The 26,783-nt window shown below is 33.2% G+C and overlaps 2 protein-coding genes and 1 pseudogene across 4 annotated transcripts; all 3 read left to right on the top strand.

Moving 5' to 3' along the window:
* Window positions 1–6,964, top strand: LOC102663290 (kinesin-like protein KIN-12A). Of its 3 annotated transcripts, XR_001382748.2 has the most exons (8): window positions 770–1,070; window positions 1,150–1,353; window positions 1,617–1,723; window positions 1,923–2,140; window positions 2,734–2,798; window positions 3,035–3,120; window positions 4,703–4,815; window positions 6,613–6,964. XR_001382748.2 is itself a non-coding variant. In XM_041004944.1 (7 exons), exons 2-6 carry the CDS (start codon window positions 528–530, stop codon window positions 1,719–1,721), a joined length of 609 nt encoding a protein of 202 aa, XP_040860878.1. In that variant the 5' UTR covers window positions 1–420; window positions 516–527; the 3' UTR covers window positions 1,722–1,723; window positions 1,920–2,381. The 3 variants fall into 3 exon arrangements, 2 of the variants coding, with proteins under 2 accessions (XP_040860878.1, XP_006587368.1); XM_041004944.1 differs by lacking the exons at window positions 2,734–2,798; window positions 3,035–3,120; window positions 4,703–4,815; window positions 6,613–6,964 and adding exons at window positions 1–420; window positions 516–653 and having other exon boundaries at window positions 769–829; window positions 958–1,070; window positions 1,920–2,381; XM_006587305.4 differs by lacking the exons at window positions 2,734–2,798; window positions 3,035–3,120; window positions 4,703–4,815; window positions 6,613–6,964 and adding exons at window positions 20–420; window positions 516–653 and having other exon boundaries at window positions 769–829; window positions 958–1,070; window positions 1,923–2,381.
* Window positions 6,965–7,852: 888 nt separating this feature from the next.
* LOC100798601 (carboxylesterase 1-like) lies at window positions 7,853–15,458 on the top strand (annotated as a pseudogene).
* Window positions 15,459–22,797: 7,339 nt separating this feature from the next.
* On the top strand, window positions 22,798–26,500 carry LOC100795069 (carboxylesterase 1). The gene is made up of 2 exons (XM_003533978.5): window positions 22,798–23,355; window positions 25,891–26,500. The coding sequence occupies exons 1-2, from the start codon at window positions 22,845–22,847 to the stop codon at window positions 26,352–26,354; spliced, it is 975 nt and encodes a 324-aa protein (XP_003534026.1). The 5' UTR covers window positions 22,798–22,844; the 3' UTR covers window positions 26,355–26,500.
* Window positions 26,501–26,783: the final 283 nt, after the last annotated feature.

The raw sequence follows: 26,783 nt of genomic DNA, 5'->3' as shown, positions 1-26,783 counted from the left end.
CACCAGCCCAATAGGTTTATGCATTATTGAACGTTTGTCTTGCGCATGCTCTCTACTCACCTTTGTAGTCCCCGCCGTCAAAATACCCATTCCCATCGCCTTTCTCTCTCCTTCTTCCTCTGCCCCCCAAAAAAATGAAGCGTTTCATGCTCCCAAGAAACCCTTTCAGCGACGCAGCAGAGCTTCCTTCTTCGCCAAGCCCAACCCCAACTACCAGCTTTGCCAAACTCCGTCCCTCTTCTCACAAACACAAACCCTCCAAAGAGAACGACCTTCCCTCCGATCCCAATCTCGTTACTCCCTCCCCTGCCAAATTGAAGAGCCCCTTGCCCCCAAGACCCCCTTCTTCCAACCCTCTCAAGCGCAAGCTCACCATCGTTGATGCCCTAACCGACAATTCTCTTCGATTTCGGCATCAAGGTAATGCTCTCATCGCCACTTAGGGTTTTCAACTCTTCATTTCTCCAAATGTTGTTGATCTGTGTCCCGATTTTGACTCCTTTTTTTCTTTGTAGGTTATTGTCAGGATGAGGCCATTGTCTTCGGACAAGGACGAAGGAGATCCCACAGTTCAGAAGGTTTTCAATGATTCCTTGTCCATTAATGGATACAATTTCACCTTCGACTCCGTTGCTGACATGGCGGCTACTCAGGCATGCTTTCTATTTTTGTTTTTGCACTTCTAATCAATACTGAATACTGTTGTTCTTTTATTTTATCTAGATTGAAACATTTGATTCACTTTCTGTTTCTGATTCCGTTTTTCAGCTGGATATTTTCGAACACGTTAGGGTGCCTCTAGTGGAGCATTGTTTGGTTGGGTTCAATAGTTCAGTTTTTGCTTATGGACAGTTTTTTTTTTCCTTCCCTTTGAGTTGACTTTTTGCTTTTAGTTTTGTCCTGTTGTTGCTCTAATGTTGTTGAATTTCATGATGTCTATGCAATTAAACTTACTAGATTGTGGGAAGACTTATACAATGTGGGGTCCTGCCAATTGTTTATCGCATGAAAATGATCAACAAGGACTTGCCCCCCGTGTTTTTCAGCAACTCTTTGCACGCATAAGTGAAGTAAGCATTCCATTTTCATTCCTTGTTTGAAGATTGCTTGCACTGTTTCGGGATGTTTACTGTTGTATTTCCTGCACAGGAGCAAACTAAGCATTCTGAAAACCAACTCAGCTATCAGTGCCACTGCTCTTTTCTTGAGGTTGATTGTCTCTTAATTGTTTCTTTTTGTGTTCCTGACCTACTTAACAATTTTAGTTTAGTCCTTTTGGCACAAAGTTTGTTTTTGCAGATATACAATGAGCCAATCATGGATTTGTTGGATCCAAATCAGAAAAACCTACAGGTAAATTCTGAAACAGCAGTGATGTTCTTTATTTTTCTTGTGTGATATGCTTATTATTAGCTTATGTGATATGCAACTCCGTTAATAAGGCTTGCTTGTAAATAGATGTGTTGAAAGTGTTGGTTTCTTTGTGCAAGTATGTACTTCATTGATAACAAATATGATTTCCCATGGTATGATTGAAACTTGATTATTCATCAACTAGACAGGGATAGCTATTTTGTAACTAACTTGAGATTATCTTATTGCTTGCTACCTTAAAGGAATGGAGCAAGGAACTTATCCTCCTTGGGCACATGGTCCCGGTTATGTGGTCTCAGTTGATATCACGAGGACGATGTCCAAGAAATTCAGACATAACCATTTGAAGGTATATAATAAAATCCATTATTTGTTGAAAACTGTTTGTATAGTTGCTATAGTGCTAAATGTGTTTTGTGCAAACACAATGTTGACATCTTTGAACGTCAAGCAAGCTTCCTTCTGTTCAATGTGGTTTAAAACGGTTTTCCAAACACACCCTCAATGATTCAATTTTAACTCTTTTTGGCACATGTTTAAACTAGAAGACGTTGCAATGGGAATCTGGATCGCAGTCATGAAGAAGGAAGGTCTAGAAGTTTGCTATGAGAATGAGATCAGAGTTTATCTCGAAGGTTGTAAGGATGGTTATGTGGTTTCCCATTACCAAGGTCCCAGGGATATGCTCTTTTTGTGGCAGAAACTTCTGGTCGATAAACATGCAAAATGTTGTGGTGATAGTAGGAAATGATTGAGGACTGGTCAGGTTACAACTTACAGAAAATAAATAAAAAGAAAAGGCTAGGGAGCTTTGTATAATGATTAGAATAGTTAGCTTGTATAACTCAATTATCTTATTGCTCTATGTAGAGAGTGAGAGAGAAATTTGTATAGAGCCGCCAATCGTAAATAGGTTATCAGATTTTATGGCACCTAATCAATTTTGATTGAGATGTCATTGTACTAAGAAACCTCAATTTTTTTTATTTTATATTTTTTTCTCCCTACCCTTTTCTTTTATTTGAATAAGATATAGGAGTATAATGGTTGATAAACTCTTCCAAATATCTAATACAGTTGAATATCTAATTTCGTACTTAAAATACAGCTGCATAACCAATTTCGGACGTAGATAACTTTTTCTGTTTAGCTTTATAATTGTACTCTTTTAATATTTTATTGACCTTGAATTCTCTATAGAAGCTTGCTTGTAATTCACTTCATTCATTTGTTTTAATTGTCTATAGCCTAATTCACTTCAACGGTAATTTAAGTGTTGGTTAAATTCAAGACTCTATTTACCCAAAAAAATTATTAACAAGACTAACAAAATATTTTGTTTCCTTTTTTTTCCTGTAGATATATATTTTGAAATCTCTGATGATGCAAACCTTTTGGCGGATTGTGGAGCTAACAATCCCGTGGTAGGAATTTTGTATCCGTTTTCAAAGGGATTCTTTGTTATACATGCTAAGAGATTGGCCAACTATACTTACCTGTTCTGCTGTTGAGCTTTCTTTCTTTCTTTTTTTTCTCTAATGAATATTCCATATCCTTTGTTCTTTTACTTCTTTGTCTTCCCATCTGATTTTGTTTATAATGATAAAACATCACTATAGTTTTACTTTCTATTCACCTAAAAACAATGTTACCCTTGCAGATGAAAGAATTTAGTGATCTTGACTCTTGGAGGTCCCATTTTTCTATGCAACTGGATCATGTACTAAAGGACAATGCTGTTTTAAGGTGAGACCCCAATAAACCTTATTTTTAGGGAATTAATATGGGATGTCAGGTGACATCCCTCATAAAATAAACCTTATTTTATATAGATATATTAAATAGTATATGTATATGTAGTTTAGATTTTTTCTATTATCATGACACACACAAAAAATTATTATTTAATTAAAATTGAATTTTTTTTCTCTTTTTCTTATCAGAATTAAAGTTTTACATACTTGCATATGAAAAAGTTAATATAGGTTATTAAAATATTATTTCAAACCTAACTCCTTTAATATTATTTTAATTTTTTTTAGTATGCACATGTAATTGTGACTGTCCTTTCAGGCGGCTGTCCTTTAATATTATTTTAATAAAAGTTACATCATAGATATAATTTAAAGTCAAGATAGGGAGAGTTTAATGTTATTTTTCTAATTATTATATTAATCTTGTAATTTGTCTCTATTTTTTTCATTTGAAATGTATCACGTGAGTTTGTGAGAATCTTTTATTCAAGTTATAATATCCGTACACTCTTATCCATAAAAATTTCCTCACAAAAAAAAAATGAAAAATCATTAAAAGTCAAGTTTAATAGTTAAATGTTCAAATTAACATTAAAGAATTGAATGATATATATGAACTCGTACGTACATGAATCTTTATTCCAAATTCTGAAAATAATGTGTTCCGAATCATATTCTAAATTCCGAATTAAAGTAGAGATCTGTTTATTAATCAGAAAAAGACGTAGACATATGTTAATACTATTATATGAAGCTATTAGCATGTGGTATTTGTTAGGATACAATTAATCATAAAAATAAAACATAATTTCTTTATTAAAAAACACTATTATAAAAGCTCTCACTTTATAATTATAACTTAGTCTTTTGTATCAAAATAATTCAGTACAGAAAAAAATATAAAAATAATTCAGAAATTATAGTGTGGAATCACTCTAGCTAAATTCCTATCTTTTTTGTTTGGTCCTTAAATTTCTACATTTTTAATTTATAGATTTCCATTTTGGGGTGAGGTGAAGGACTGGACCAATTTCTAGCAAGTCATGTTAGTGCTTTAAATTGAAGGGCTAAAAAGAATTAGGACACAAAGTATAAATTTGTCTTGGAGATCAGACTATAGAGAGACAACTACATATGTTATATCACTACACCGCAAAAGTGTATAGCCTGGCTAAACCAACCTGAATTTAGACTTCCTCTTCCTTTGTATAGCCTAGCTATTATAATAAATGCTGTGCAATTTTAAGAAGAAAAAATATATATTTTTCTTAATTGGTCTGCGTGTCAAGGTACGAAAGATTAATTAGTAATCTCCAATGTCTACTATGGTTTCCTAATGATTATCCTACATTACAACTTCCTTACGTGTACTTTTGGTATTTATTTTATTCACAGTTAACTTTGGTTTATTTATTTTTCAATTTAGATGTATTGGCTATATATGGTGAAATCAAGTTTACAAGTGCAATTTAAACTTGATTTCAAAAAGAATCATAACTCAATATAGTAATGGTCCAAATCCAACCTTGTACTATGTTGCAAATGAAACACATAAACTCACTCTTCCAAAACAGGGAACCAGCTAAACTTGGGAACCACACGGGATCACATTATGTTCGAGAGAAAAAGGAGACAGCTAATGGCTGAGAGATTCATAGCGCTTTCAGCTATTATACCGGGCTTGAAGGTCAGTGCTTAAATCTCTGCATCACTCTGTAGTATTATTTTATCGTTAAACACTTCAAAATACAATATTTCTATGGAAAATGTTTCCAATTTTTTGCCTGTGATCCAAGGTAGAAGGACGACAAATAGAGAGATAAAAATAAAGGAATGAGGGGAAATTGTTGGTTGATGGATATGTAGTGAAAAAAAAATAAGGTTAGAAATAATTTGTAAGAGAAGCTGCTGGGTGAATAAAATAGTGTAAAGAGATTGAGAGACGGATAAAAAAAAAGAGATCAAGAGTAATAGATACCAAAAGTAGGTTGGACTATTTGGAAACTAGAATTACGAAATGAAAAATAAATAAAAAAAATAGTATCATGTGTGAATATGTATTGTCACGATATGTCTACAAATAACGATTAAGATTAACTATCTAGATTTTGAAATTTAGAAGAGAAATTGGAGCTAGCTATATAATGAGAAGGATAAAAATTAAGATTGTCCTATAATTTATGTTTTCCATTTTAAGATTATATGCTTAGTAATAATTGAGCTGGGTTAGGCTATAAGTTTGACTAGTTTAACACCCAACTGAAAGTTATTGGTTTTAACTTTCTATAGTTTCTCAATTGGTCTTAAGCATTATTTGGCTCCATACCTAATAAGAATAATACTCCATAGGATTCAATTGTCTAAAATAATCTACAATAATTATCTAAGCTAAAGTTTTTATTACTATATTTTACTTCTTGTTTTTCTGAAAATAATCTTAAATCATAGTTGTGCACCTCTCAGTGAGATTCATGACGTAAATGTGAGAATAGGAACCATGAGTTTCTGAAAAATAATTCTTGAATCAGAAAATAATGAACTTTTTTCAAGTTCTTCGAGAATGAGAGATTTTCTCCTACAACAATTTTGTAATCATGGAAATGGGAATGAACATGTTGTGTGTGACATTCAGCTGTCCCAGGACATCTCCATTGCCTTCTCTGTGGTCAAGTACATTTTCTACCACTGAGTATATCACCTGCTGTTTGTAATTGGCAAGTTGGTCTTTGTAATTTATTTTCTACCATGTTTTAACCCAGGAAATAGAATAGCATAACTAATAGTTGTGTCAAAACACACGAATAAGGTATTTATTGTTATACGGGGGTGATGAAAGTTAGTATACCTTTTAATTTATGTTATCTTTTTATTTTAATTGTTTAAGTTTCTCCAATATATTTATTTTCTCCCTCTGGATTTAATGGTAAGTTCAAGAAAGATTCAGTTCAACACTTCAAGAAGAAGTGATCTCTCAGATGTTGTTTAGGTGTCAAAATAGGCTTCTTGAGAACCTGAGTTAACATGCATAATCATGCCACTGTCTATTAAAAAAACAGAATAAAAAAAAATATTAAATAGCAACAGAAAAAAAAAAGATACCACGACGATTCTTGAATAACCGTCTTAAAATGTCTTATTTTCTAAGACGGTCATTTAAGAACCGTCTTAGATGGTCGCATGCTGATTACAACATACTAAGACGGTTCTTGAATAACCGTCTTAAAAATAAGAAATTCTAAGACGGTTATTTAAGAACCGTTTTAGATTTTACATATTCTAAGACGGTCAGTTGCTTTGAACCGCCTTCATAAAGGGGTCATTTTAAAACGGTTGTTTATTAACCGTCTTAGAAACTTATATTTTTTAAGACGGTTGAACAACCGTCGTTGTAAGTGTAATGTTATTTTACGACGCTGCATTCTACTACGGTTTTAAACCGTCGTAGAATATCAAATTTAACCGACTTAAAATGTCATATTTGCAGTAGTGAAGCTCTCAAGTTATGGTTTCCTCCCCTCCTCTGATTCCTAATATGGTGCATGTATTATAGCTCTCTCACCGAGAGAGTAATGACTATGCTGCCAAAGAAGACGAGAAATGATGGAAGCTAAAACTATGGTATTTTAAACAACAATCAAAGAAGAATATGTGATAATAACTCCTAAAAATGTTTGCTTTTTAGAAAGAAAGAAAAAATCTAAAATACTATTGTTGAAGAATAATTCACAACATCAGTCTTATTCAACCAGTCTTTATAATTGTAATTATTTTCCATCATTTGGGTGAAATGTCACCAACATCATTTGTGTGATGAATGAGATGTCTCTTTTTATGCATGTGGCGTGTATTTGTTCTGTGAGTTGAGGTTCTTGAAATTCTTTTTCATCCTAGTTTCTTGAATTTGGTCCACTCCGGTTGTAGAATTAAGAAGAAACGTGGGAAACCTAGGTTCTTCAAATTCTTCTCCATCCTAGTTTTCAATCAATCATTGTGTGTTTGAGGTACTCTATGTGTGTGTTTGTATTTATCTACATAATTCATACGTACTATGGTGAATGTTGCATAATGCATATTGTATAATGCATATATTGTTGATCGACTACATAATGTATACTGTGAAGTACTGCATAAGTTTATGTATGTTGTGTACTGTATAATGAAAACTGAGTTTCACACCTTTTACGTTTTCGCACAAACAACATAAGCAGAGATTTCACAGTGAGATCAAATTAAAAAAATATATAATCATAAAGATTAAATTGACATATTTTAAACTATAAAGAGTAAAATCGAAAATACTTACAACTACAAAGAGCAAAAAGATATTTAAATCCATCAAAAATGAGGATTGATATTTAATACAGGACTCATATTATTTATTTATTTATTTTACTCTTAAAAAAACATAAATATAAATCTATAGGTAACTAATAAGTACAAGCTAGGATAGATTAAAAATATTACCTACACAGATATAGGAGAGGATGCATATTTTTTTTTCTTTTCAAAATGCAAATATTAATTGTAGATGTCTAATTAAAGATTTTTTTTAATGTGTTATAAACATAAATAAGTCAATTATGATTAATTTTTGCATAATTTCAACCTCTGCAAGTGAATTTAAGTATTTATTTCACAAATTTTTCATAATTATTTGGCTGGATAAAAGATTAAATTTTGCAAAAAAAAAAACCTTTATAATTAATTTAGTTGTGGTTATAACACACTAAAAAAATTAAAGAATTAAATGGGAGAATGCAATAAAAGAAATAAAAGTTCTAAGATCCCAATAAAAGAAAAAATATTAAAAAAATCTAATTAAAAATTCGGCAAAAATATAAAGACCTGTGGCTCAATTTAACCTTTTAAAAAAGAGGCAATTATTCAAGAGAATACAACGATGCATCAAAGCCCCAATCCCCCAAAGCAGCTGCTAGATATAAGTAGGAGACAAAAAAGTAAAACCTTAGCATCACTATATATCTCAAAAGAATAAATAGACAATAATACCAAATAATCAGCCTATGCCGCCGTGTATATTCTTCATTCGCTACTGTGGCCATGAATTTGGAATACTCAACACATTCCTCTACACGTTTTAATACGTGTCATTTTCCAATCCTTATTTTGATGGTAGTATGAAGACTTCTTGGCCTTCTTTGTGGCTATTAGAAAATCAATTTAATTTTCCAGTCTTAATCATTATTTTCTAACAATTTATTCTCTAATTATCTGTAACGTCTATTTTCAGAAGAGTTAGATCCCTAATTTAATAGATTAAAATATAACTTTCTCCTTTGATTCTTTTTCCCTTTCAATTTCACCTTCTAAGTTTAATTTTTTTTTTCTTTATAGAAAAAAAATTATTTTGGTTCTTTAGAGCGTTCTCTTAGTACTGTAAAATGATTTTTTTTTTATCAGTTTTTTGAATTGATAATAATTTTTAAATATGACAAATGTTCTATAATTAAAGTTTTTGACTCATTAATGGGATCTTAAGATATCTCTAAAAGCTTAAGTCATTTGAGTAGACTATGAGATTATTGTTATACTTAAAGCTCATCTTAATTATACTCAAAGCTTATCATTACAAATTCAGTATCTATATCCTTTGGAAGAAAAAGTCTTCCTCACAAATTCAATATCTATATCCTTTGGAAGAAAAATGTTAATCTAACAAAAAGACTAACTTAATTTAACACAAACACTTTAAAAACCAAAGTAAAAAAAAGAAAAAGAATCGACTAACTAAAAAAAAAAAGAGTATATTTTAACTCAACATTACAATAATTTAAATTAAAATCAATCTTAAGTTTTTACATAAACCTCTTCAATGCATGGAAGACTTTGTGCCTTTTTACTGTAATAGAAAAGCAAAGCAAGTTTCTCCATTATTCCACCATCATGTCGAATCAAATCACTGATCCCTACCACCACCTCCAACTCCGCCGCAACCCCGACGATGGCACCTTCAATCGCATGCACGACGTCTATCCACGCACCTCTCCTCCTAGGACCCCACTCTTCCTATTTTTGTTCTCACCATAGACCTCACCATCAACCAACAAAACAATATCTGGCTACGCTTATTCCTAGCCTGAATAGCACTATCCTCTTCCAACCCAAACCCTAAGAAGCTACCTCTCATCGTTTTCTTTCATGGTAGCGGCTTCATCATACTCAATGCAACTTCCACAATTTTTCATGATTTTTGTGTAGAGATGGAAAATACTGCTAAGGCTATCATGGCCTCCGTTGACTACCGCCTCTCCCCGGAGCACAGGCTACCGGTGGCGTATAACGACGCCATGGAAGCGCTGCGTTGGATCAGAAGCAGCCAAGATGAGTGGTTGACGCAATATGCTGATTATTTGAAGTGTTATTGTTATGTCCTAGTATTCGAGAACTAGGAAGAACTCTAGAAGAAGAGAATAGAGAGGAAAGGTTTTTGTTATTGTTGTGCATTCCTTTACAAAATACATTCATATATATAGCGCAAGAATGCTAAAGTCTGTTATTCTAATTCCTCTATGTTCCTATGCAAGGCAATTAAAAATAACAGAATAGATTCAAAGTTGATTCTTGTAGCATACAAGTATCTTCATGGTCCACTAACAAGCTGCCAGCTCAGCGTTTGGTCCAAAAGGAGGTCACGAAATCCTCCAAATTGTGTGGTTTGCACAATTCCCTTTTATCCCTGAGGTGAGTGTTGGTCTGCTTCTTATCTGTGTTGGTATGCTTCTTGTTTGGTTGCATTTCTGTTTTGTTCTGCTGTTGCTTCATAACATCCCCTGCCACATCTGAAAGCACCTTGTCCTCAAGGTGGTACTCCTCTTTGAGCTCAGTCCAAGATTCCCACGAGGTATCTTCAAGAAGCAATCCTTGCCATTGCACCAAGGCCAGTAATTCAGGCCCATCACTAGAAGAGGCCCACTTAGTAGCCAATATGACGAGAGGAGTGATAACGGGCTCATTGTCCACTGAGTTGCTTGGTAGACTGTCAACTGGAATGGGAATAACAGAAGCCTACTGAAAAGGCTTAAGAAGCAAACAGTGAAACACGGGGTGTATACGGGAATGCAGAGGTAGCTCCAAGTGATAAGCTGCTGGGCCTATCTTCTCTAAGACACAGAAGGGCCCATAATAGCGTTTGGCTAATTTGGACTGAACTGCACCAGTAACAGTGGTTTGACGTCGTGGCCAGAGTTTGACCAGTACCATATCCCCGACCTTGAACTGAACCTCTCGCCTCTTAGTATCAGCAAAGTGTTTCATAGTATGTTGAGCTTTAAGGAGCTTCTTCCTAGCTATGGTGAAAATAGCCTCACGACTTGTGAAGAAATCATCAACAGCGTCAATATTGGAAGTACCGGGAAGATAAGGCGGAATGGACGATGGCTTCTTTCCAAAGGTAACTTCATAAGGCGTCATTCCTGTAGCAGTGTGAATGGAAGTATTGTACGGCCATTCGGCCCAAAGAAGAAATTTGCCCCACGAGGAAGGTCGTTGGTGAACAAAGGATCGTAGATACTGTTCAATGACCCTATTCAAGACCTCCGTCTGGCCATCCGATTGCGGATGATAAGCCGAGCTCATTCGAAGCTTGGTGCCAGAAAGTTTGAAAAGCTCCTGCCAGAATTTGCTTAGGAACAATGGATCCCGATCAGAGACTAAGCTATGAGGCATGCCATGGTTTTTAACTACAATATCCAAAAAGAGGTGAGCTACTATGAAAGCCGTATAAGTGGACTGAAGCATTCCCAAGTGGACTCTTTTCGAAAATCGATCCACTACGACCAAGATAACAGAGGATCCGCGAAAAGATGGCAAGCCACCGATGAAATCTAATGACAAATCTTCCCAAGGGCATGCCAGAACTGGTAAAGGACAGAGCAAACTTGGGCTTTTGAAATGATAAGCTTTGAGTATTTGGTCTGCTGACAATGCAGACATTGGAGAATGAAACTGCGCACATTATCCTTGATACCTTGCCACATGATGTTCTGAGTCACCTGCGCCACTGTTTTAGCAATGCCCATATGCCCACCATTGGGTGTGGAATGAAATTCCTCAAGTAGTAGAGGGATGAAGCTGAATCCTTTGGGCAGCCAAATTCGATGTTTCTGTAGAATGAAATCCATAGTGTTGCTTTAATCAGTATGAGCAACAGGATTATCAATAATACTTTGTCAAAGTTCTAGATAAGCAGGGTGACAATGAAGCTCGACCTTCAAATCCTCCATAAACACCAAGTGGGGCACGATCAATGTGAATAATTGACCAGTGTAATTTTCGGGTATCCTGGATAGAGCATCAGCTGCCGCGTTTGACTTTCCTGACCTGTATTGGATTGAGTAATCAAACCTGGGGAGATGAGCTAAGTATACTTGCTACTCCGGTGTCTGTACAGCTTGGGACATTAACTCCTTAAGGCTTCGATGGTCTGTTAGGATGACAAAGGAATGCCCTAACAGATATTGACGCCATTTTTTTACAGCGGCGATGATTGTGGCAAGTTCTCACACGTATGTGGAGGATCAGAGCAGTTTGGGGGAGAATGCCTTACTGAAGAAGGCAATAGGGTGGTTCTACTGTGAGAGCACCGCCTCCATTCCTACCCCTGAAGCATCAGTCTCAACAACGAAGGGTTGAGAAAAATCCGGCAGTTCTAGTACCGGAGCACTGCACAGGGTGTGCTTGAGATCATCAAACGCCCGTTGAGCTGCCGCAATCCACTGGAATTGGTCCTTCACCAAGAGCTTGGTTAAAGGAGCCACAATCGAAGCATACCCCTGAATGAAACGACGATAAAACCCCGACAATCCCAAAAAACTACGTAGGGCTCTGATCGAACGTGGTGTAGGGTAATTACGAATTGCCTCAATTTTTGTCGGCACAAGATGAACACCATTATTGGAAACCATATGCCCCAAATACTCAATATGGGTTTGTGCGAAGGAACAATTGGAGTATTTGAGAAAGAATCCTCCGGCAAGAAGCACAGCAAAAGCTTTCTCCAAGTGTGCAAGATGCTCCGGCAGGAATGAACTATAGATGAGAATATTGTCGAAGAAGATGATGATAAACTTCCTTAAGTAAGGACTGAAGGCACTGTTCTTGGTGGCTTGAAACAAGGATGGTGCATTGCATAAGCCAAAAGGCATGACAAGGAACTCATAGTGACCATGATGAGTTCGAAAGGCCGTCTTGCTCACATCTTTCGGCCGCATCAAAATCTAATGATATCCCTACAATAGATTGAGCTTGGAGAACCAACATGCACCTCCAAGTTCATCTAATAATTCGTCTATGGTGGGAATTGGAAAACGGTCCTTGACTGTAATACAGGTTGTAAGGCATTGGATGATATCATCGAGCTTCGAGGTTACATGGTGCTGATTAGAGGCCAGTTTGGCAATTGCCTCCTCCATACGATCTATATTGGTCTTGGAGCAAATGGAGTCTGCCATGGAGAGGGAGGGTGCTCAATGAAAGCACCAAGCTGTTATGTCCTAATATTCAAGAACTAGGAAGAACTCCAGAAGAAGAGAATAGAGAGGAAAGGTTTTTGTTATTATTGTACATTCCTTTACAAGACACATTCATATATATAATGCAAGAATGCTAAAGTTTGTTATTCTAATTCCTCTATGTTTCTATGCAGGACAATTAAAAATAACATAATAGATTCAGAGTTGATTCTTGTAGCAGACAGGTATCTTCATGGTCCACTAGCAAGCTGCCAGCTCAACATTTGGTCCCAAAGGAGGTCACGAAATCCTCCAAATGGTGTGGTTTGCGCAATTCCCTTTTAGCCCTAAGGTGAGTGTTGGTCTGCTTCTTATCTATGTTGGTCTGCTTCTTGTCTAGTTGCACTTCTGCTTTGTTCTGCTGCTGCTGCTTCATAACAGTTATCTTATGGCGACCGGGGCCACTATCGCATACCATGCATATCAGTGGTTTTGAGAGTTTGTAGTTATCATTTGTACTAAAAGTTTTTTTTATCGTGTAATTATGGATATACGTATTTTTCATTTGATTATGGATATATATGGTTTGAAAGAATGATTTTTATTTTTCATGTATTGTTAATGCAAAAAAAAATATTATGTATTGAACGCCTACTTTATAACGATTAATTAAAAAAAACTGAAGTAAAGAAGATGAATAATTAAAAAATTAACACAGATGTAAATTATATAAGTCATGTTATTCAAAGCCCTATATAAGATAATAAATTTATTTATTTTTGGCTAAATTATACTCTTGATCACCTACAATATTTAATTTATGATTTTCTTCATCCTATTTTAATTACACAAATTTAGTGACTCAATTTCTTAAAGTTACACAATTTTATTTGATCCGTTAGTTAATTATTCATTGACCACAATGACATATGTTGACTTTAACAATATACTTTAATGTTTTTAATGAATTTCTCACGTGACATTTTAATGCTCATGTGCTGGCACACATGACTTTGATGTGGACCGATGTTATTGTTATTCATGTGACATTAGCATGTTGATTTGAATCACTAGTTTGTGTGGCGTTGACATGGAAAGAGATTGATGATTAAAAACATGATAAAGTTGGAATTATATTCAATTTGCGATTTTGATTTGCATTTATTTTTAATTATGTAATTTTTGTTTTTATTTTTTAAAATTATGCAATTTTAGTTTTAGTTAATTCTTCATTTATTGCAATGTGATATGTTGACTCTGACGTGATACTTTAATGCATGTGTGAAGTGGACAGCTAGCGTGTCCCTCAATGTTGATGTGATAATATACATGATACTAACATGGACAATTGATATTGTAACTGATGTGGCACCCGTATGTGGGCTTGTGATGTGGGTTAACGTGGAAAAAGAATATTTACAATTTAAAAAATGGTATAAAAATGATGAAGGTGGGATCATATATTAACCCCCAATTTTGATTTCCTTTTGTTATATCAAATTATTATTCTTTTTGGTTTGAACATTACTTGGATTTTATGATTTTCATGTCTGTGAATCTAATACAAACAAGTTTCATGTCTTGAATTAGTAAAAAATAGATTCAAAATTGTGTTCTAAAAAAATTGGTCATTATTTCAAAAGAATCATTTTGACATACCTTAAAACATAAATAACTAAATTTAACTTTTTTAAAAGTTAAGGGACAAAATTGAATACAATAAAAAAAGCTTAATTTCAATTTGGTCATCAAATTATTTTCAATGATTCAATTTGATCTCCAAATTTTAAAAAGATTTAATTTGGTCATCAAGTTGTTAAAAATGGATCAATTTAACCCCCAAATTTTTAAAAAAATTAATTTGGTCCTCAAGTTCATATAATTGAATCAATTTGATTCTCAAATTCGTAAAAATAAATCAATTTAATTAGCTCTCAAAATTTTAAGAAGTTGAGGATCAAATTAAATAATTTAAAATAATTTAGAGACCAAATCGATTTATTTTAAAAAACTTGAGAATCATATTAAATCTTTTAAAATTTTAAGGACAAAATTGATTTATTTTTAAAATTTTGAAAATCAAATTAAACCTCTTAAAAATTAAAAGATCAAAATAAACCATTTAAAATTATTTGAGTAACAAATTGATAATTAAGCCAAAAAACATAAAAACTTAAGGAAATAAAAGAATGTAGATTTTTTCTTTGTAGGTCTACGTGCAATTGAGGAGGAGAATGGTGTGGAGGCACTGAAGATCCAAGGGTTGATATTGTGTCAAGCATTATTTGGTGATACCAAGAGGACTGGGTCCGAGTTAAGGCCAGAGAATAACCCATTTATTCCGTTGTGTGTTACTTCTACTGATTTGATGTGGGAATTGGCACTGCCTATTGGTGCAAACCGTGACCATGAATATTTTAATCCAAGGGCTGGGAATGTGGTTGAGAAATTGGATAAGATGAGGGAGCATGGGTGGAGGGTATTGGTGAGTGGCAATGGTGGGGATAGGAGCTTGCACAGTTGATGAAGAAAAGATCAAGGATGCAAGTGGTGAAGGACTTTGAAGAAGAAGGGTTCCGTGGAATAGAACTTCTTGAGCCATCCAAAGCAAAGCATCTCATTGCGTTAGTGAAAGGCTTCATTTACTCAATCTGCGCTTAAGAAGAAATTATCACATGCATGCTTGTGATTTCGGTTAATCCATGTGATATGTAACATAATCATCTTCATTTACTTTATTATATATATACTCTCTTGTGCGTGCATGAAATAGATAGAATCTAGCTAGTTATTTATGATAAAAAAATATACAGATATTGATCTAAACATGCAAATCAATTTAAATGGCATATTTAGATCAAACAGCGGAAATTAAATATTATGAGCGTACCTCCAGCAATTGTAAATCGAACGTGAAGCGGCACATACACGAACCTGAAGGCAGTTTTGTTCTTCTAGACCCTTACTCGCTTTAAATAGATGGTGTATTTTTCTGAATAGAAAAATCGATTTGGTGATACAAAACTGAGGGCATCCTATCCTATTTATAGAGTCTGTCCATCACAGAACTCAACCAACTTGTTATCAGAACGTGGGCTTGAGGATAGGTACGTGAGTTTGTTACTGAAGGTGGCAGTGATAAGGGGGTTGAATGTGGATAGAAAATGGACCAGATACAAAAATAACAAAATTTCCAAAATTTGCAATGGGAAATAACTAAAACAGAACGTGAAACATGGGGGAAAATAAAGCTTGAACGTGGGCCACTCCATCATTCTCCCACTTGGTCCATTTAACTCAACATCAACTATAATAAGAAACATAATATATGAGTCATGGCGATAGGTCCTCTGATGATGAGTAATATCTTCCATGTATCATAATATATCAAGTCTCTCAACACTAGCTTTCAACTTAATGAATAAATCATATGTTTATTCTATATCTAAATCGAATGATTTTTCTCGAAATAAATAAATATGTGCACAAAACCATATGAGAAAATATCCATCTGAATAAGAGTTTCATTGAAAATAACAAATGTATGTACAATGAAATTACATCATGGAACCAAGTCTCATTTGTACTATATGATCCTTAAAATTCTTTGGTGGCATGCCTTTAGTTAAAGGATCAGCAATCATCAACTCAATGTTGACGTGTTCAATGACCAGTTTCTTTTCTTTAACACGTTCTCTTATGGCTAAGTACTTGATGTTGATGTGCTTACTTTGACTTTCACTTTTGTTGCTTTTAGCCATAAACACCACAACAAAGTTGTCACAATATAGCTTTAATGGCCTAGAAATAGAGTCCACAACTCTAAGGCCAGACATGAAGCTCTTCAACCATACACCATGCAAGGTAGCCTCAAAACAGGAAACAAACTCAGTCTTTATAGTGGAAGTAACAATTAAGGTTTGTTTGACACTTCTCCAATATACAACTCCACCGGCTAACATAAAAATATAACCAGATGTTGATCTTCGTGAATCAACACAACCAGCAAAGTCTGAGTCGGAGTAGTCAATCACTTCCAGACAATCAGTTTGTTTGTACATGAGCATGTAATCCTTTGTTCCTTGAAGATATCTCATCACTTTCTTTGTAGCTTTCCAGTGGTCAATACCTGGATTACTTTGATATCTTCCCAAGACTCCAACAGCGAACGCAATATCAGGTCTAGTGCAAACCTGAGCATACATAAGGCTTCCAACTGCTGAAGCATATGGAATATTTTTCATGTGTTCCAGCTCAAAGTCATTTTTGGGGCAATGACTCAAAGCGAGTTTGTCACCCTTCACAATGGGAGCTACACTTGGTGAACAATCTTTCATGTTAAATCTCTCTAAAACTTTGTTGATATAGGTTTCTTGAGACAAGCCTAAAATGCCTCGAGATCTTTCTCTATGGATCTTTATGCCTATGACATAAGATGCCTCTCTCATATCCTTCATGTCAAAGTTCTTTGAGAGAAATTGTTTCACCTCATATAGCATACCCTTATCATTAGTCACAAGCAGAATATCATCTACGTATAATACAAGGAAACAAATCTTACTCCCACTGACCTTCTGTTATATACAGTGATCGATGACATTCTCTTCAAAGCTGAATGAAGAAATGACCTCATGAAATTTTAAATACCACTGGCAGGAGGCTTGTTTCAATCCATAAATGGACTTATTAAGCTTGCAGACTAAGTGCACACCAACACTAGATAAGAATCCCTCAGGTTGTTTCATGTAAACCTCTTCTTCTAGATCACCATTCAGGAATGCCGTTTTCACATCCATTTGATACAGCTCAAGATCAAAATGAGCTACTAATGCCAAAATTACTCGAAGAGAGTCTTTCTTAGATACAAGGGAAAAGGTCTTTGTGTAATTGATTCCTTCTCTTTGAGTGAATCCTTTAGCAACAAGTCTTGCCTTATGTCTCTCAATGTTGCCTTCTGAGTCTTTCTTTATTTTGAAGACCCATCTACATTCAATGGCTTTTACACCAACAGGCAACTTAACAAGATCCCAAACTTGGTTAGATGCCATAGAATCCATTTCATCCCTCATAGAATTATACCAAAAATTTGATTCCTTAGAACTCATGGCTTGTGAAAACGTCTCAGGATTATTTTCAGCTCCAATGTTGTAGTCTAATTCTTGTAGGTACACTACATAATCACTAGGAATTGTTGTCCTTTTTACTCTAGTAGATCTTCTTAATGCTGCTTGATCATCTTGCCGAGGAACTTGTTCAACCGGTTCTTCACCAGTTTGTTCAATATCATCATGTTGTTCCTCACAAACAACTTGATCTACATGATCACTTTCAATAGCTTATGGAACTTCAATCGTTGGTTGTCTAAAACCCATTTTAACTTGAGGGGTGGGAATGACTACCGACTTATTACTTGTCCCAGAAGGTTCAGCTTCATAGTGATCCCTTTTAGAAGAAATGTTCTGAAATTGATCCCTCTCACTGATCAAGTCATTTTCAAGAAACTTTGCATTCCTTGATTCCACAATCCTAGTGCTGTGGGATGGACAATAGAACCTATACCCTTTAGACCTTTCAGCATATCCAATGAAATACCCAGTAATAGTCCTAGGGTCTAGTTTCTTCTCTTGTGGATTATAAATTCTTACTTTAGACGGGTATCCCCAAACGTGTATATGTCGCAAACTTGGTTTCCAACCCTTGAATAACTCAAAAGGTGTCTTTAAGACAGCCTTGGTTGAAACTCGGTTTAATATATACGCAGCTGTCTTAAGAGCATCAATCCACAAAAATTGAGGAAGCTTTACATTACTCCTTATGCTTCTCACCATGTCTAATAAGGTTTGATTTCTTCGTTCTGTCACACCATTCTGATCCGGAAAATCATGCATAGTGTATTGGGCAACAATCTCATGTTCTTGAAGAAATTTTGTAAATGAAGCTGGTGCTTTTCCATCCTCTTTGTATCTACCATAGTACTCCCCCCCTCTATCTGATCTCACAATCTTAATTTGTTTTCCACATTGTTTCTCAACTTCAACCTTTAAAACTTTAAAGGCATCTAAAGCTTCATTCTTAGAATGAAGTAAGTAGAGATACATATATCGTGAATAATCATCTATAAAGGTTATGAAGTACTTCAAACTACTTGCATCCATGTCTGGACAACATATGTCTGCATGTATGATTTCTAATAAATTAGAACTCCTCTTTGCACCTTTTTTAGACTTGTTAGTTTGCTTACCCTTAATGCAATCAACACAAGTCTCAAAATCAGTGAAATCCAAAGTACTAAGTACTCATTCATTTACTAATCGCTTGATTCTCTCAATAGAGATATGTCCTAATCTCCAGTGCCACAACATAGATGATTCTTCATTCACAATACATCGTTTTAACCAAACATAAACGTGCATAGAATTATAAGTAGCGTCACTTTTCAATTCAATCGAATAAAGACCATCAACCAATTGACCACAACCAATAATTTCATATTTATTCAGTAAATTAAAACCAAAGTCAGTAAAATTAAAATAGAATCCCAAAGGTGCAAGTTTAGAAACAGAAATTAAGTTTTTACAAAAACTAGGAACATAAAAAACTTTCTCCAAATGTAATTTAAAGCCACTACTTAAAACTAAGACGCACGTTCCAATGGCCTCTACATGCGAGCTCATCCTACTCCCTGAGTAGATGCACTGATCACTTCCCACTGGCTTCCTTAGGCTTTTCAAACCCTGCAAGGTATTAGAAACATGGATTGTAGAACCAGAGTCAATCCACCATGTATTATGATTCACATTAATCATATTAGATTCATAACAAACGAAAGTAAATGGTGTACCTTTCTTCTTAAACTAACTTTTAAATTTGGGGCAGTCCTTCTTTATGTGTCATTTCTTTTTACATAAGAAACACTTTGACTCCTTTTTAATTGTTGATTGAGTCGAAATCCTTCCTTTATTGGTGCCTACAGACTTCTTCCTATCCTTTCCAAAAGTAGAAGTAGTCAAATTTACCTTCTCACCCTCTTCCATTATCAATCTCTCCTCTTCTTGAACACACATGGTCATCAGTTCATTAATAGACCATTTATCCTTATGTGTGTTGTAGGAGATTTTAAAGGGTGTATACTGTTGAGGTAGGGTGCACAAAATGAAATGTACTAGGAAGGATTCAAACATGGTAACTTCCAGGGTTTTCAACTGAGCCACTATGTCCCTTAAGCGCATGATATGTTCACGCACACCTCTCGTTTCAGTAAGCTTAATGGAAGAGAATTGCATAATGAGTGTGCTAGCAAGCGACTTCTCAAAGGTCGTAAACTGTTCATCAATGACTTTTTCAACAGATCTCTGACCTTATCATGCTGGTCAACTGAACCTCAGATACTAGCAGATATGTTGGTTTTTATGAACATAACGGAGAGACGATTAGATCTCTCCCACTTTTCATAAAGGTCAACAACATCAGGTTTGCTAGTTTCAATAATAGCCGGTGGCTCATCCTTCTTTATAGCATAGTCAATATTCATCCAGCCCAAATGAAGGAGAATTCTTTCCTTCCAAACCTTATAATTATCACCTTTCAATATGGAAAGGTTACAAGAAATATTCATAGATTGTGAAACTGCAAACAAACACACATGCTCATTAAGAAAATTTGAGACTAAACAAATGTCATGTTTTGCCAATGCAAATCATGTCTCAATATATGAATCTAGTAACACAAAACTTGCATGTGGGCTAAAGTCCTACTCAATTAGATTCATCACACAACTTTACGATAAAACTATTAAATCATGTTTTTTTCCTTAATTCTTGTGGGTAAATTAAAAAATATAATTTAATATTTTATTCTAATTAATCATACAAATACAACAAAATTTCTATGGGTAAATCTCATTACATTACATATGATTAATCACAATTAATATTTCTAATGTGATTATAAATTTAGCATATAATTTTACTCAATTAAAGATGTTGTGGTTATTCTTTAATTTAATAAAATTATATTAATCACTTAACATTCAATCTTAATAGGAGCTAAATATTTACATAATATTCTAAATAATATAAATAAACCAAATAATATTACATAAAATATTCAAGATAATTTCACATATATAAAATCATAAATCATTGAAACATATAAACTCTTAACCATTAAATTTAATATGCATAAATTATTTAGCTTAATATTACATGCTTAAATACCAAAATAAACATACAATTAATTTTAATAAATAATTTAAGCACACTAACATAAGTTTACGCTTTCTAAAGGATTAATCTTAATGAATGATTCAAAGCACAGTCACGTAACATACCAAAAGCTTAGTTTTCAATAATGAGGGGATGCGTTTTTTTTTTTTTAAAAAAAAAAAAAACTGGCATGCTGCAACCTCTTTATTATATTATTTTAATATATAAAAGTTCAACTGTTTGGATTGAAGCGTATATTATATATATATATATATATACGTAGCTTTCCTTTTATGCTTTCGGTGGTGTAGTATACCTCATCTTATATATATATATATACCGTTCGAACAAATAAAAATGATTGAAGTTTTTTTATTTGGAGTGGTGTTAGGTTTAATTTCCATTATTTTGGCTGGATTATTTGTAATTGCATATTTACAATACGGTTGAGATGATCCGTTAGATCTTTGATTAATTAATGTCTTTTTTTTTTAATCCTAATCTACAAGGATTAAATTCAGATTTTTTAATGTTCAATTATTTTAGTGTAATTATCATTCGAAAAATACAAGAATCATGTTCTGTAGGATTTGAATCATCACGCTATGTAGGATTTGAACTTATATATATAAACCTAACAAGACAGAAGCAGAATAGAAGCAAGACAGAAGCATTGGAATGACTCTGATACCAAATGATAAAAAAAATATACAGATATTGATCTAAACATGCAAATCAATTTAAATGACATATTCAGATCAAATAACGGAAATTAAATATTACGAACATATCTCCAGCCATTGCAAATCGAACGCGAAGCGACACATACACGAACCTGAAGGCAGTTTTGTTCTTCCAGACCCTTGCTCGCTCTGAATAGATGGTGTATTTTTCTGAATAGAGAAATCGGTTTGGTGATACAAAAATGAGAGCACCATATCCTATCTATAAAGTTTGCCATTCATCACAGAGTTCAACCAACTTGTTATCAGAACGTGCGCTTGAGGATAGGTACATGAGTTTGTTAGTAAAGGTGACCGTGATAAGGGGGTTGAATGTGGATGAAAAATGAACGAGATACAAAAATAATAAAATTTCCAAAATTTTGTAATGAAAAATAACTAAATCAGAACATGAAACGTGGAAAAAAATAAAGCTTGAAGGTTGGCACACCATCAATTTATTGTTGTCCCACATCCTTGTCAATAGTAGATAATAAAAATAATTAGATCAACAAATAAAAAGTTTAATATTTTACTTTGTAATTGAAATTTAAAAAAATCATAAAATAGAACCCCAAATGCTGTCATGCCGCACTAAAAAGAGAGCAGACAAACTCAACAAAAGCTTCTGACTGTTTGGAGACAATAAAAACGAGCAGCAGGTGAGTTTATTTTTTATTATGGAAAAATGTATAATCAGCTGTGCTATGGACAGAAATGGATCCTTTGTTTCTTTTTTCTTTCATTTTTTTTTTCATTTCATAAACTTTTAATATAATAAATAAAATAAAAATGATACACAATTTATGAAAAAATTACATTCATTATCACAAAAGCTTAATTATGGAAAAAAAATAAAAAGAAAAGAAGATGAAGAGAGGATCAAAACCCAAAACCGAGTCCGCCACATCTAACGGTCCTTAGTTAATTGTGACCCATAACACAAAATTAAAATTAAATATTATTTGTTTTAGAAAACACACACACATACATATATATATATATATATATATATATATATATATATATATATATATATATATATTGGAGTTTATTAAAGCCTAATAAAATTCTTATGAATGATAAATTTCTTTCTCCAAATTTTCACCATAACTCAAATCCGAGTGCAACAATCCCACGTTCTTTGATTAACCCATTTGTAACTAATTGGGAGTAAATAATACTCCTTGAGCTGGGTGGTGGTCCACGTTGACATTAAAAAATAACACAATAATTCCAATCTCAACTTCTTATATAAACGTCATTTTGAGTCTAATATATAGTAAACCAAAAACAAACGAACTCTATTATTTCACCATCATGTCGAATCAACCCATTGACCCCTATCAATACCTCCAAATCTTCCGCAACCCCGACGGCACCTTCACTCGCCTAAACGACGCCGTTCCATGCACCCCACCCTCTTCCGACCCCACTCTCTCCGTTCTCACCAAAGACATAACCATCAACCAACAAAACAACACCTGGCTCCGTCTATTCCTACCCCGAACAGCACTATCCTCAAATTCCAATCCCAAGAAGCTACCTCTCATCGTTTTCTTTCACGGTAGCGGCTTCGTGCGACTCAGCGCGGCTTCCACAATGTTCCACGATTTTTGCGTCGAAATGGCGAACACCGCGGAGGCCTTCGTGGCCTCCGTTGACTACCGCCTCGCACCGGAGCACCGGCTTCCGGCGGCGTACGACGATGCCGTGGAGGCGCTGCGGTGGATCGCGTGCAGCGAAGAGGAGTGGTTGACGCAATATGCGGATTATAGTAAGTGTTATCTTATGGGGAATAGTGCTGGGGCCACTATTGCTTACCACACAGGTCAGTTTTCTATTCGTAGTTGCACTTTTTTAATTGTATGTTTATTTATAATAAAAAATATATTTAACAAAAATACCCTCGGATTTTAACACATAATTGTTTTATTTTTTTATTTTTCATTTGAGAGGAGCCATTCCTGATTACGAAGAAATGGAGTAAAAATATTAAGTATTTTATACTAGTATTAAGAAATTTAAGATACTTAAAAATATTTATTAAATGAATCTTATGTCTTTAATAATAACTTTAATTTTTTATTGAAGTTTAAATTTTATGCATGATTAATAGAATTTTTTTTTTTACATTATTAACTAATTAAAAACCATGAAAAATATTTTTCTGGTATAAAAAATTACAATCAAAGTTAGCATATATGAATATTTATAATTAAATAATATTATAAAAAGTTATATGATCACTAGGACATATATATCCAGGACATATATATTTAGGATGTGTTTGACCTAGCTTAATTTTTTTTCCTTTAAAGAAAATTCTGGACCAACTAATATTTACATAAAAGTTTTTTAAATTTTAAATAACTTATTGTAAATTCTGTAAAAAATAACTTATATAAAAAAAAGTTCCTTAAAGAGACTCGTGCAGTTAAACCACTAATTCTAACTAGACTCTACTACTCTTTCTAATTTTTTTCCTATAATTCTTAGAGAGACTCTCTAACTTTCTAATTTTAATTAGGTTTAATTATTCATTTAGTTTTTATAATTTTTTAAATTTATTATCTATTGTTTCTATAGTTAATAATTATATTTTTTGTTCCCTTAAGTTTACAACTTAATTTCCAAAAGATTTGTGGCGTTAAAATTGATTAATTCAGAGAATTAAAAAATAATTTCAACCACAGATTTTTTAGAAATTAAAATATAAATTTCAAAAACTAAAAAATTTACTTAAGTTTTAAAAACTAAAACATTTACTTATTAAACTTTAAGAATTAAAACATTTATTTATTAATTATACGAATTAAAATAGATAAGTTTAAAAATTAAATTAAATAGATAATTAAATCTTTTAATTATTTCCATCACTATTTTTTTACCAGAGAGGCTCATGCTACTTTTTTTAACCAAACTCTTGCTTTTCTTCTCAACCACGAGCGTCGCTGCTCTTATCACAAGACTAGCATTTCGTAGCCTTTTCACTCAGACAATACTCCTATTGGTTGTTGCTCTAGGAATAATCGGTACTGAGTTCTTTACATTAGTTATTCTATTTAGCTGTGACATGTTCGTATCCCTTCTTTGATTTCAATGAGATCACGTAAGACAGAAAAAAAAAAAAAAAAAAAGGAATTGCACTTCACAACACATTTTTCAGCTATAACTATATTCTTATTTAGTAATTAGTGTTGAAAATTTTAATAAACCTTATAAAATATCAAATGAATACTAAATCACATGAAGAGATTTTAAGGAATACCTAGATCCATAGAACTTGATCAATAAATCTTATAAAATATCAAATGAACACCAAATCACATTAGGTTAGATTATCAAGAAATTTTAATAAATATCTAAATTCATAGAGCTTGATCTATAAATCTTATAAAATATCAAATGAATACCAAATCACATTACGTCAGATTATCAAGGTTTTAAGGAATACTTGGATCTATAGAGTTTGATCAACACGCAGTGGAATTTTACAACGGTCATGAACAATTGATTTGTTGTCATGGGGACCATAATCATACCTTAGTATTTAATCTATTATGATTCTCATTATCTCCTAAGCCATACCAATTTTTTATTGACAGTCTAATAGACTCATTAAATTAGATCAACCTATCTAAATGTAAATAACTAATATAAATGTTATAATATAATATGTAACACATATTAATTAATTAGGAATTATAAAATTCCTAACAATTATTACAATAATTTGTTACAAATAATGAAATATTAAATAAAAATATTTTACTCTAAACATGATAACATTATTTTGTATTTATTTTCTACTCCTTAATTTATGTTAATGAATCTTAAGAATCATAGGATGTAAGATAGAGATAATATTAATAAATATTTTCATTTTTTTATCAACAACGATTGATATAAGTGATAATAAATTTTGTTTCTTAATCAAATGATCCAAATTTAAATTTTGACTAATCTTTAGAAATGAAATAAATCATGTTAGATAAAAAAAATATTTATTTTGTCATGTTGATAATTCCAACAAAAATTAGTCATTAATTTCAATAAAAGTCACTTCTTACTATTATCATGGTAAGGAAAAAAAAAAAATATATATATATATATATATTTTTTTTTTTATTTTTTTTTATTTTAAACATTATCTTTTAAGACGATTTCAAGAAAAATAAAGAATGATGAAGATGTTTTATTCAAAAGTAAACTGTTTGTTATTCTTAATTTTTTAATTGTTAAAAAACAGCATAGAGTATGTTATATATCCTTTTTCTAAAACAAAAAATTAAAAAAGAATCCAGCATGTCAATCATTATAATCTTAATAGAAGAAATGAATATTGAACTTTGTTTCCTTATAGGTCTACGTGTGTGTGAAGTGGCGAATGATCTCGAGCCACTGAAGATCCAAGGCTTGATATTGCGTCAACCATTCTTTGGTGGAACTCAGAGAAACGAGTCAGAGTTAAGGCTTGAGAATAACCCGATTCTTCCATTGTGTGTTACCGATTTTATGTGGGAATTGGCTCTACCAATTGGTGTTGATCGTGACCATGAATATTGCAATCCAACGGCAGAGAATGGGGTTGAGAAATTATTGGATAAGATGAGGGAGCATTGGTGGAGGGTATTGGTGAGTGGCAATGGTGGGGACCCATTGGTGGATCGTGGAAAGGAGCTGGCACGGTTGATGGAAGAAAAGGGGGTGCAAGTGATGAAGGACTTTGAAGAAGAAGGGTTCCATGGGATAGAAATTTTCGATCCACTGAAAGCGAAGCAACTCATTGCTTTAGTGAAAGATTTCATTTACATGATCGGTGCTTAGGGTCAACGTTGTACCAAACACAAGTTTCAGTGTGTTGTCGTCATTGTTAGCATAGCATGTTATCTTTTTTATTAACAATAATTATAATCACTCGATTTGTAACGAATAAAAAATGACTTATGTGAATAAATACGTTCTGTGATAAACAAGTTATTTTTATTATTTGTTGCTGTGATTGAGGGATGGTTGTAGAGTTAGTTGAAGGATAAAATAATTAATTTTTTTATAACCTAATAGGGGTATCTTTTTTATTAATTATTTTTTACTGCTTTATTATTGTTACAGATAGTTAATCAATATTTTTTTATTTTTTGTATAACAATAATTTACAAATATAAGTTTAAATTAATAACAATATCATATGAGTCTAAGTCAATTGATTAATTAGATCTGAGTGTTATAAATCTTATAATAAGTAAGAGTTAAGTC

The sequence above is a fragment of the Glycine max genome, chromosome 9 (assembly GCF_000004515.6).
Source record: "Glycine max cultivar Williams 82 chromosome 9, Glycine_max_v4.0, whole genome shotgun sequence".
Lineage (NCBI taxonomy): Eukaryota > Viridiplantae > Streptophyta > Magnoliopsida > Fabales > Fabaceae > Glycine > Glycine max.
The sequence above is the reverse complement of the archived record's forward strand: the minus strand, read 5'-3'. Positions and strand labels throughout refer to the sequence as shown.